The sequence below is a fragment of the Harpia harpyja genome, chromosome 19 (genome assembly GCF_026419915.1).
Source record: "Harpia harpyja isolate bHarHar1 chromosome 19, bHarHar1 primary haplotype, whole genome shotgun sequence".
Classification (NCBI taxonomy): Eukaryota; Metazoa; Chordata; class Aves; order Accipitriformes; family Accipitridae; genus Harpia; species Harpia harpyja.
In genome coordinates, this window is record NC_068958.1 from 352902 (window position 1) to 365718 (window position 12817).

Genomic DNA, 12817 nt, shown 5'->3' on the forward strand with positions numbered 1-12817 from the left:
AGATGCAGCGAGGAAGCTTTTAGGAGAGGACTACCCCCCAGCTGTGAACTACCACCTTTACTGACCACCCTAAGCGAGGACTTAAAAAGTTGACCCGTGCTACACTGCCCTTATAACTTACACAAATTGCTTTAGCAAGCATGCACGTGTTTTTTGAGCTTATCTTGCATATGCTTGTAGTTCACGTTGGGCAACGATTCACTGTTTTACCAGACAGTTCACGTGCTGCTCGATAAAAGTCAGTGACTGCTGCCAGTAGGTACCGCTGGGATATCCACGTGGTCTAACTTTGGACATCACGTTTTGTCTTCGGGAGGTACGTCTTTCTCTCCCCATAAAACATATGGAAGACAGTCTTCAGAAATGAGGCACTGAATGGTAGTCGGATAAAATAGCAGCCGGGGGGGGGGGGGACGACACACACGACGACATCCTGACCAAGGCATAAATAACAAAGTTAAATAACAGATGCACCAATTGGTATTTGTTCACTCATATCGAAGAAAATCAAACGACTGATTCTGAACAGAGAGAGTACTTTGGGCTTGTTCTTATGTGTATTCAGTAAGTGTAACCCACAGCAATAGCAAATCAATTTGCTTGTACCATATTCCATTTAAAAGTTGCTGAAGACCGAGGAGTGTGTACACAAATATTGATTTCTCCAGGAATTAGCTGAATATGCTTTAAATGAGTGAGCTCATTTTTCGTTTAGATAGCAAGCATTAAGCTGCTGAGTAAGAAGCATCAGCTATGACAGTTCCATGAGGACTAATAGATGGATGCTGGGCAAAGTAAGTCATTCAGTTCAAGTACCTAAATTTAGTCAGGGAGAGGAGGAATTCACACAGGAAGATAATGGAAACTTAATCTTTAATACTTTTTCACAGTATGAAATTTTTCATACTTGGACAAGAAAAAAAATCTACACGTTATCTGTACCTCCTTCAAATTTACCTGTAGGCTTTTTGGGCATGCAGTTGCTGCTACTATGAAGCGAGTGTTCTGGAATTTTCCTATCAGCCTGTACATTCTGTATTGTAACTTCAGAGATGACCATTCTGCAAAAAACTGTTATAGTAACTCCCGTTTGATAAATTTGGACTAACATGGGAACTAATTACCTAAGCACCAAAGGAATGGGCCCAATTCCACAAATTCATCAACTTACTGTGTTATAAAAAATCGGTTTTTAGTTTAGTGTTTTCTTAGGCTAGGCTGGCATGTTCTCAATATTTCAAGAAGACACATTACTAGATACACTTTTTCTTTATATATTTAATAAAGTTATATATCAACAACTTTTGGATTTGTACTTGTTTGAGCACTTATCGTTTTGGCAAAAGTGAAATATTAAATACTAGTACTAGACATGCATTCCTTTCATTCAAGCTTAAGAAAACATTTACAAAGTTGACAGATAACATTTATTAAAACATGTTATACAAAAAAGGGGCATGGGACTCTTCTATAAGAAGAAAATATTGAACAGTAACATTAAATTAAAACCATGCTGTACAATTAGGACAGCAATATTTATAGACAAAACTATCCAACCTCTGCAATACAGGCATAACATCTCACAAAATATCAAGATATGCAAATTTACTATAAATGACTTGTTTAGAATAAAAACTTATAGCTCATTAAGGAAGATTCACTTGACTTGCATAAACAGTTACATTTCTGGAAGAAATATGGAATCCCATGAATAATAAAAAAAAGGAGCAGCAATCAACAGACACAGGCTTCAAGCAAAAATTGGAACTTACAATTTAATCACATTAAAAATATACCATTTTGTTTTCCAGCATCTTCCCCTAGGGCACTGACAGTTTACAGCTTATAGCTAAACAAGCCTAGCTATCCAATGAAGCATTTAAATGATAAAAAAAAACCCCAACAACTTTCCTTTGTTGTTTTGAGAAAGGTTCTAATTCTGTTAAAGCAAAATACTCAATACACTGCTGTAGGCTCTCATAATTCAGAGACAGGTCACCTTTCTGGCACCAACGCAAAAGTGTTGGGATTACAAGACCTGACGTGTCTCCCTTCTTTCTGCCTCAGTAACACAGGGACATCAAATATTCTTTTTATAATGAGAAACCCAGTACATCAGCCTTTGATCATCTGCCTTGCTTTTGATACAGGACAAAGTTACTCAACCCCAGAAACGCCTCAGATGAAAAAAAGCTAAGACCAAAAATTGTACTGACAGTACCTTCTAGAGTCTACCTGCTCACCCATAAAACAAATAAGGTAATGTTTAAAAAACAAAACAACAAAAAACCCCAACAGTGGTGTGTGAAACAGGAACCTTCTCCCTCAAGAGGGTCAGATACACACCTAAGCAGACATATAACCCTGCTAATAGTTGAATTTTTCAGAATGGTAGTTACACAGATTCCATGGTAATTAACATCTTAGGTACAAAATGGAATTAAAAGAAACTTAGCTGTAGTATCATTAAGTGTTCTTACCACTGATTGGACAATGAATGGCTTCACAGTAGCAGGAAATTCTGAAAGCTTCCTGTGTGTACAATAATTCTGTTTTTCAGAAGACATTCACTTTACTACAGCCAACAGCGAGCAATATAAAAATGCACAGATGTTTCTAGGCCATATCATTAAAAGTGATGAAGCTTAAGGGAAGATTAATGAAATTCATCATACACATATGCATTCATATTATATATATATAAGGATCGCTTCCCTCCTCCCCACAAACAAGAAATAATTTCTTGTATCTTGAACAAGACCACTTCATTAGCCAAGATTAAGAGCCTGACAGAAGCTGCATCTGCATATCTTGATTTACTATGTACATCTGTATTGGCCATAAATTGCAGGGTTTCAGTAGCAGGGGGCTGCAAGGGTGACATGTGGCAAGAGGTTGCGAACTGCAACCTGTGCTAGTCAAAAGAGGTTCTAGCCTGCACTGAAGTGGATGTAAACAATCCACTGCATGCCAAAACTTCAACCAGAGGTTCACACAGTGCCTCTGCTTAAACATACTCTAAGAAAGAGTGGCAGCTGCTAGCAAGAGGTACACGGAGACACATAAGGAGAAGATACTCCTGGGGAAACACATTTGGAAACACATGCAGAGAAACTGAAGAGCTGCTCTTGGGACAACACATGGAGAAGACACTGAGGACACGTATAGAGACATACCCAGAGAAGGACTCACTACGTGCCTGAGAGGATTCACTTCTGAGGGGACTTTGGCCTATAGCTAAGCCATGCCAGAGCAGGTACACCTCTGAAGTAACCGAGGCCCATAGGAGACACAAGCTGGAACAGGCACATCCCTGAAGGGACTATGGCCCAGCATCACCACGAACAGTGACACTGACCAGCCCAGAGCAGCAGAGGACACCCACTAAGAAATGAAGAGCATCAGACAAGCCAGTATGCATTATGAGCCCAAACTCCTGTGTGATCTGTCACCTCACTAAAAGAATTGGCATAGGCTGAGTGCAACTCTCGGTGAAAACAAGGAAAACAGAAGCAGGGAGGAAAGGTGTTAGGCTTAAGTTGAGCCTGAGGAAGGGGGAGGAAAGATGTTTCCTTAAGTGTTTAAGTAATTTTTTGTTACCTTTTTTCCCCCCCAATACCTGAATCGGCGATTAGCAGTTTGTCAAAGGGCAATAAATTAAATTGAGGAAAAACACCACAAGTCAACTGTTTTGCCTGCAATAAGCAAAAGTAAGGATTTTAGACATGTATCTCAAGCTTCCCTTAAATCATCAATTCTCTCAACTAGATCTCATGACAATCATATCAGTATTTTCCTGCAATCAATTGGTTTCATGTAAATTAACATCAGAACGCCAAGCACTACAAAATCAGTGGAGCAACTTTTGTTGGACTTTCAAGACAATGTCATAATATGGGGTAAAACAGTAATAGGCAAATATTAAAAAGTTACTATTCATGCTAAGTCATTAAAAAAGGACATGGTTCTATAATATGATCTACTGGACCTGTTATAAAACCTTTAAAGTGTCTCTCGCAGTACATTTTATTTTAAAGCTTTATTTCAAAGTAATCTAACTGCAAATATGAGTAATGTTTAACTTTGAAATGTCCCATATAAAAGTCATTCCAAGCTGGTAAAAGAAACAGTTTTGCTGGCAGCTCTGTAGGATGGTCTGGGTTTAACAAATAATTTTTTGCTTGACCATGGTTTTCAGCCTGGTGTTTCTGACCAGCCTTTCTTATGGTTAAATGGGAAGAGGCAGCCTTAACCTTTTTATGCAACACCGAAGTGACAATTTGAAAGGGGTTGAGAACTAATGTAATATACAAGATCATCTTTGAAATGAGTATGAGAATACCTTCCCTCAAATGTGATGATGGTACTTGCAGAAATGACACCCTGTATGTAGTAAGGCCTTGGAGAATGGAAAAATAGGGCCACTGAGTGCAAGAACCCTTTCCTCTACACTCATGTAAACAGGCAAGCATTATAATATTTTTTTTTTTTTAATATTAAAAAAGACAGTGTTAGCAGTGTGGAAACAAACCATAAAGGGAATATAATTTCTAAGTTTAAAAAACATACTTATAAAGTTTTACGGTTTGTTTTTTTTTTTTTAAATACAAAGTGCTTCTATACATTAAGCAGGTTACAGTGTTAGTGAGCAAATCCCTGTTTAGTTACCTTGATTACAAGGGTTATATATGGCCACCATGCTATATTGTAGAGTTCAATTAAGTGCTAAGAATAGGAACTCTGTGGTGCTGACCATTCATGCCCATTGCCAGCAATGGGTTCATCATATTTGGGAATATCTGTTTTAACAAAATTCCATATGAAAAATATCTGAAGCATTAGAAGATTAAGAATTAAGAGCCTCTTAAAAAAATTAAAGTTTGTAAGTAGAATGCCAGAAAAGAAGTTACAGTAATTACAGCCCACTGAGTAGTAAACCCCCCGCTTGTACCAGACATTCATGTTCAGGATACAGTTCGGCTGTATCTTAAGACAATTTGTAACAGGGAGTTCAAAAAAGCATCTTAGTAGTAATTATCTTTGTGTGTTTTTCCTTGTAATGTCACCATACAGGGTCATCTGTTTAAGTACATTATCCTGCATATTGCAGTATCTAAAACATAAACTGGGGCCAGAGAGGCTTAGGCCTTCGATGCTGGTTAACTTTTTTCCCCATGTTACCAGCACTGTACTTGGACATCACCCCTTTCTGTTAGTCTTTGTATGCTCTAAAGGCTCCTTCCTTTTTTATAATATGTTTCAGTAAACTACAAAGAAGGGTTAATTGCTTTTGCATCAGACTGCATTAAGCTTTCAACCCCAAAATCCTGTTGCCACCTTTACAATTGATGCATTCACTCTACCTGCAGAGCTGGCAGCATCTCTCAGAACTACAAACACTCCTCCATCTATCTCCAAGAATGAGAGCCCAGCATATAGATCCTCACCCTAAAGAAGCAGAAGTGCCACTTTCCCAGCAAAAATCCAGACTTCGGACGTGAACATGGTACCATGTTCTGCAGTACCATTAACAGATCCAAATACCGTACTTTCTACTTTTTTTCCCACAAGCAACTTTGTTTGAAGAGGTAAACAACTCTGGCTGCTTGTGATCACATGTAACTAGTCACAGTAGTTCAGTACCAAGAATCTGTATTATAGTTCTTACTATTCAGAGAGTAAAGAATTAAAAGTATAAATACCTATCAATGACTAAATAATTTTCCTAAAACAGGTTTCTAAAACTATATAGAAGTTCTCAAAGAAGTTTTTGTACCAATAAAAAGTAAATTCGTGAATCCACAGAGTTTGGTACTTGCTACTGTAGTAAGCCACAAAAATCTGAACAGAAAACTACAGTTTAAATGTTTGATTGGTTTGGGTAAGTTCCAAATGTTACATCTTATTTCTTTTTTTTGACAAGCCATACTTATTACACACACTTCTAGAAGCTCTCACGATGTAGCAATCAAAATCAAGTCAAGCCAAGAGTCATACAGCATTAGACCCTAGAGGAGCAAAGACAAATTATACTTAATACAGATCAAAGTTTATATAGTGCTCAACTATATTTAAGTGCTTTACAGATTCTAAATAGAAATCAGCACAAAATTAGACATTTGTTTTACTAAAGATGGATAAAAAAAATGGAAGACAGATAAAGGAAAGCCAAACCATCTTTAACACAGCCTTTCATTAAGCAATACAGCAAAGGCTGTTTAATGATATACACTATCTAATGATGCACGTTAAGTATGTTGGCAGTCTCCAGTTTGAGGTGGAATTCTAATTTTTTTTCATTAAAACATGAATCATATAACCTGGTTTAGTCATCCTAGTTCTCTTTTCCACTAAGTAGGGCTACTTGAATTCCTGCTTCATCTAAGTATTTGAAGGATTTGGGTCAATTTAGAACTGGGTTTTACTGTGAGTTTAGAAGACTTAGAAAAACAACAGGGCTTCTAAATACTGTTGTGATTACAATCAATGTCACAAAGACCTTACAGACCTCATTTTGCAAGCACCTTTCAGATTAACCATTTGCACTTCACACATTGAACACCTGGAGTAATACTGTGGAAAATAAAAGTTTGGTCTGCTTATACCAGCATAATCATTAGAACTTGGTTTTTTGAGAATTTACAATAGCAAGTACCAGACATTATTTGCATAATTAGTTTATTTTGCTTACTCTACTAAACAAATGTAAGCACTAATGTCTTAGTTCATCTCAGTAGTACTCTGCTCAGCTTTAGAAGCTTGATATGACTTGGTACAAGAGGTCACATGCCGATGAAAACTGTCCCGCCACATAAATCTTTTCCCACAGATGTTACACTCGTATGGTTTTATGCCTGTATGAATTTTCATATGGCCTACAAGATGGTGTTTCATTTTGAATTTCTTACCACAGACACCACAGCCATAAGGTCGAAGACCAAGGTGCATACTCATATGCCGATCTCTCTGACTTTTGTGTGTAAAGCTTTTTCCACACTGACAAGGATACAGCTTATCAGCATGTGAGAATCCAGTGAGGGATGTTTCTTCTTTAATTCCTGTAGCCATTTCAATGCCTTCACCATAACCTGCTGCAATCATAAGATCCTGTCTGTGGGCACTTAAATTTCCATCTGCCCTTTCACCAGAAAATTCTTCCATAGAAGAGCCATAGAAGTCAACTTGTTCATCATAATTACTTTCATCTGCCTGTTCATCAAATTCTGCTTCCATCTTTTTGTCACCTATATGAAAGTCTTCAACACCTGAAGACTGGATTGAATGATCCGCCTGAATGGCATTCATGGATTCAGAAACTTGGTGTTCATCATAAGGATTATCCACACCTTCACAGTCTTGTTCAAATCTTTCTGGTTTCACATGGATCCACCGCTTGTGAGACATGATGCTGGGTTTGCTATACATAGGTCTGGTATACTGATACTCTGCACTATCACTAGTTCCTTCTTCGCCATCCTGACTTGTCATTCCAGTGCTAAGTCTATCATGTTCTGTTGAAGAATTACTGGGAAGGTACTCATGTTCAGTCAGTTGACATGATAGCTCATCTTTAGAGCTCTCTTCTTCATTTTCGCCATCCCTTAGTTCCTGCACTTTGTGGAATTCCGTCTGTCCTCCAGAGCCAAGTTCAAAGGTTTCAACAAGGCCATTGTAACTACTACTGCTCGGGGACTGATGATCACTGCCATGATTCATCTTCTGACACAGAACTGTTGGGTTGCCCTCTAGCACTTCAGTGCATTTATCCACTACATGCCACATCTGAAGGAAACTTGCTGCTGTCAAATAACTAACAATTTCTGGAGCGGGCATTACCAGCCGACCTGTATAGGTAGACAGAAGAATGTTTTCAAACACTCTTGGATTCATCACATCAGGCAGGACTATTCGCCTGCTGTTTTTTAGGAGAACCTGATCACAGAAGTAAGGTGAACTAGCTGCAAGAACAGCTTTATGGGCTCTGAAGAGGTGGCCCTGAACTACAATGGACACATCACATAATTGTCCTTGCTGGCGCTGCTGGTTTAACTTCTGCAAAATGGTGCTAGAAAAATCTGGAAATTCCACTCGAAAAGAGCTTGACCCAGACTCCATTTCATTACAAATTTAGTGTTGTGCTGCAAGAAAAACAAAAAAACAAAACAAAAACAACAGAAATTCTGCTTAGTAAAGTATTGATCTTTCCATTTCCTTCTACACTTTTTTCTTTAACAAGTAACACCTAAGCAGACTCATATGGAACTCAACCCAACATTTTCTGGAACCTATGTTACTGCTGTACTTCTATTTCTCCCACCCCACCTCATTACTCTCTTTTCCGAAAGATGTACTGAGGCCACAGATTGCTATGTCAGCACATTTAGTTGTGTTTTTTCTGTCCAAGAGGACTCGGCAACGATAGCAGGAACTACAAACAGCATGTTACCCAGTTGACATAGATTAAGCATTTCAAGCCTGAGTTTAGGATAACAAAACCAGTTATTTAATGAAATTATAGCAGTAGAGTTCTAACTCCAGGATGTCCCAGAGTTTATAACAGCACATGAAAGATTCTGCATTTCAACTGCCAACAAAATCATCTCATTGATCCCCCAATAAAGACTGATTGTACTCTTATGAAATATTCCACTTTAAATGAAGTTTTCAAAAGCCAACATACTGATTCATACAATGACAAAGGCTGCATAGACAGAACCTACTGAGAATGAGGCTTATGACTCTTCTAGTGGTATTTCCCTGTCGTTTTATTAACTGAAAGGTGGAATAGCAACATCTTGTACAGTTGTAGGACTATAATCCAATCTTTTAATTCTGAGCTTTTTCAGATGTTGTTATAACATTCCTTACTTAAAGAAAAACCTTACAGAATTTAAGATGTTAATCAGGAAAGTGATACCTCTGCTGTACAGAATTTTTTCTGTGTGTGCCTTGTATATTTGTAACAATGCAACAATTATATGCTAGAAGCTCAGGTAAGAGCTCACAGATTTTAATGTTTGTATTCCCATAGGATCCATATGTCTTACTACAAAGTTAAGTCTTTTAAGCAGTAATACAATTCTTTAAAATGTCTACTTTAAATTTTAAATTGAAATTGAGACAAATTTGCATGTTATTATCATTAGAAATAATGACAGAAATTTAAATGCAACTATGAAAGACCAACATTAGCTGCCTGAATAAGCTAAACTCATGCAATTTTTCAATTTGATAATGCATAAATTGAATACAATGGAATTCCAGAAGAGCCATGGAGTAGCAAGCAGTTTTCCTCTGTCAAGTTCTGTTTCTCCTAAGTGGGAAAGTGTCAAAGTTTTAACAGATGGGGCTGCAGACCTGAGAGAGAATACTTAGTAAATTAGGAGATAGTGTATACATACAGAGTTTAAAGCACTTTGTTAATACAGTGCAAAAATAGAATTTGCATTACAAACAGTTGGAGGACTCCAAAATGAAAGTACGTCTATGGAATACAGGATCTAGAAAATATGATTATGAATCCCTGCTACAGGACGCCTGTACAATAACCATAGTACTTTCCGTACAGTTATGTAACCATCAAAAGAAAACTGTTCATTTGGTGTACTGTGTTAAAATGCTGGCACATCAGCACAAATGTATGACTACTAAGTGCAGAAAAAGCAGCAGTGCTTGCTTACAAAAGGCAGACTACACAGGAGTGATTATGTAAATCACTCAATGTTTAATCAACAGCTCATGGTTGCATAATCCCTTCCTTACCATTCTGATCTGTTTTCCAACTCACATTCTTGACAACTCTCCCCCACTCCCCAAAAACCTCTGTGTTCCGTCTCCAAAGTTTCAGAGCTAGAAAAGGATGACAAGCATATGGAGCACAGGTGAACAGAGACTTCTCACTGTTATCTTACATAAAGTTGGATAGGTTTTCTACAGAGGAGAGAGCATGGGAGTCAGAAAGCCATCAAGACTTTTCAATAAATACAGGCCCAAACTCCTTGTAAACATTGAAACTGGTATCTTCTGCAGACCTGTGAATATTATGCTTTCAAATTTCCTTTTAATTTTTCAATAGAAGTATGGTATCAATCCGACTCTCTTATGAAGGTCTATGAAGAAAACAGACTGGGAAGAATAACCTGCTATTTATGAAACCCATGTGTAAACATAAATAAACGCAGCAAAATAGTCAAAAGAAAAAAGGTACCTTTTTTGACCAGTTTCCTTCCTTCTTCAAATCTTACACTAATTTCCAATGCTGGGTAGGAGGAGGAACTGAAAGGACTGGATAAAGCTCCCATTGGGGGACAGTCAAATTACGAAAAATTTTGTAGTTGAGCACCATAACTTGCTGTATACAATCACGTTCACTTTTACATTTTCATAAATCATTACTGTTTTAATGGTTGAAACAATTGGTTAACTTAAGAGGTGTTTACCAACCACCTTGAGATCCTCAGATTTAAGATGAGAATCAGTCCTAATTTTAATCTTTTTTTTAAAATACTTGGTGGCACAAGGCAGTTTTCCTATAAATACTGCCTCACGTGAATCATGGGTGAGCTGTTACATTCTGCTGAAACAGTAACCAGGATGCATCAACTGAGGAAACAGACTAAAACTTGCAAATCTAGCACACAACTACTTTCAAGTGCTTTGACTAACAGTGTTAAGAAACAGGAAAGCCCTTTTTATCACAAAGCATTACTCCTCAGAGAGTCCTCAACTTCAGCCCTCACAGCTTGCTTTAAGTATTTGACAAGCTAAAAATGATTATGGATATCCTTGAACAAGCTTCTTGAGATGTATTCACAAAAGTATATGGGAATTTCACATGAAAGTGCAAAACAGAAAATAAGACCATTTCTCCACCTTTCAAGTGAAATAAAAAGTCTTGGGACAGTCATCAACTCACCAGATGTGAATTACCAAACTGTCATACCTCAGGTGTGAATGTGGAATTTGGATTGAACGCTACTACATTTATAACCACTTTTAGCTAGTCCCAGAACAATCTGTATGAACGTTCAGAAGTCTGAACATTCAGAATTTTATTTAGTAAATCCAATGGACTATTAGAAACAGCAGATTTTTAAATTACTTCCCTGGAAAAGGAATCTCTGAAAAGCTTGCAGTTCAGCTGATGATCTTCAAGTTGTTACCTACATAATAGCAGAAGACCACCTCTAAATCTACTGTTTTCAGCACCCCTCAGTTTTTTTCCTCAAAGCATTGGTCCTGCTATGGACCCATACAACCAATCCACTTCAGGAGACCAAGTCAGCTACTGATGTTTTCCCAGAGAGCAACAGAATACTATGCCTGGCAGTTCAATTGTTAATTTTTCCTACCACTTTGCTTAAAACAACTTGACAACGTTATTTCAGTATTTCAAACAGTCATCTTACACCTAGTGTACATTACATAATACCTACATTTAAAAAAAAATTAATTATTTTTTTATTATGCAGACGCAGTTCTTCACCTCCTTTCAGAATATTCTCAGATTTTAGACTATATTTTTCAATACTTGCCTACCAAAAAAAGATAAGCCTTCAGGATACGTTCAGCTGAAATTTAAGAGAGACATGTCTACAGACCTTACATAATTACTGCTAGTCTAAACTGCCATCTTTCAGCAAGGGATCGGCATACCACCACAGAAACAATTCCAGGCGGGAGCAGACTTTTGTGTATTTTAAGTTCTCATGAAAACCAAAGCCATCAAAACGTAAGTAAAATATCTTCTACTAATAAAGCCACACATGTCAAGAAAACTTTGTTTTTCCAAAGAGGTTTCACTTCCTGCTTTTACTACTTGTTCTGTTTCTGCATTTTCTTTATCCCCAGCTCATAAAGAGCAAAATCTTTCTACTTCCCTTAATAAAAAAAATAATTAGCCTCCATGCTGCAACACCGAGCGAGACACACAACGCACACGTCAGCTGCTTAAAAATAAAATTACTTCAAGAAGCGCCAGTGGGCAGTTCCCTCAGTTCACCGCACGCAGAGCTTCCAAAGAAATTAATCTCTTACACCTGCCACGGCAGCACCTCGAACGCTACAGCACCCGCTGCCGCGGGCGCACCGGCGGGGCCCTCTCCGGAAGGCGCCGCAGACCGCGGCCGCAGGCCCGGCCCGGCCCCGGCGACGGCGCCCCCCGCGGCCGAGCGGCGGGCGGCCCCGCCCAGCGACGCTGCCTGGAGCGGGCCGGGGCCGGGTCCAGCACCCGCCTCCCGACCACCCACCGCGGCCCCGCCGTCCGCCGGCGAGGGCCGCCCCGGCCGCCAAGCGGCGCGGGAGCCCCCCCCAGCGCGGCGGGGAGAGGGACGGGCCTCGCTCGCCGCCCCGCCCCAGAGCGGGCCCGCGGAGCCAGGCCCGGCGGCGGCGCGGCCTCCCGCGGGCCGCGTCTCACCTGCGGGCCTCAGAGTCTCTCGCATAGCGGGATACGAGCCCGGCCTCAGCGCTCGGTGCGGCCGGCACTGCCCCCGCGCCCCAGCCCGGCCGACGCCGGAAGCAGCCCCCCCCTTCCTGCGGAGAGCTTCCGCATCCCGGTCACATGACGGCCCGGGTCAGCCCTTCTGCTTCCTGCTCGCCAGGGGCCGCCCCGCCCTCGCCGGGGCCGCTCAGCGGCGGCAGAGCCACCGGGCGCCGCTCGCACCCGCGGCGGCGGCGCCCCCTGCTGGCGCAGCCTCCGTGAGCGGCGCCGCTCGGGGCCGCCGAGGCCCGGGGAGGCCGCGCCGCCGGCGGGCCGGGGCCCGGCGGGGCCCCGGCGCGCCCCCTCGCCGCCGCACGGCCGCCTGCAGCGACGGCGCCC

The 12817-nt window shown here is 40.4% G+C and overlaps 1 protein-coding gene across 2 annotated transcripts; it reads right to left on the reverse strand.

Moving 5' to 3' along the window:
* Positions 1 to 1260: 1260 nt before the first annotated feature.
* Positions 1261 to 12566, reverse strand: ZBTB43 (zinc finger and BTB domain containing 43). 2 transcript variants are annotated; one of them, XM_052814876.1, is made up of 3 exons: positions 12416 to 12557; positions 9763 to 9849; positions 1261 to 8138 (listed from the first exon to the last, which is right to left on the reverse strand). In XM_052814876.1, exon 3 carries the CDS (start codon positions 8113 to 8115, stop codon positions 6721 to 6723), a length of 1395 nt encoding a protein of 464 aa, XP_052670836.1. In that variant the 5' UTR covers positions 8116 to 8138; positions 9763 to 9849; positions 12416 to 12557; the 3' UTR covers positions 1261 to 6720. The 2 variants fall into 2 exon arrangements, with proteins under 2 accessions (XP_052670836.1, XP_052670835.1); XM_052814875.1 differs by lacking the exon at positions 9763 to 9849 and having other exon boundaries at positions 12416 to 12566.
* Positions 12567 to 12817: the final 251 nt, after the last annotated feature.

Excerpts from the sequence above, each read along its gene's own strand:
- ZBTB43 (XM_052814875.1), bottom strand. The coding sequence starts at position 8,115 with ATGGAGTCTGGGTCAAGCTCTTTTCGAGTGGAATTTCCAGATTTTTCT.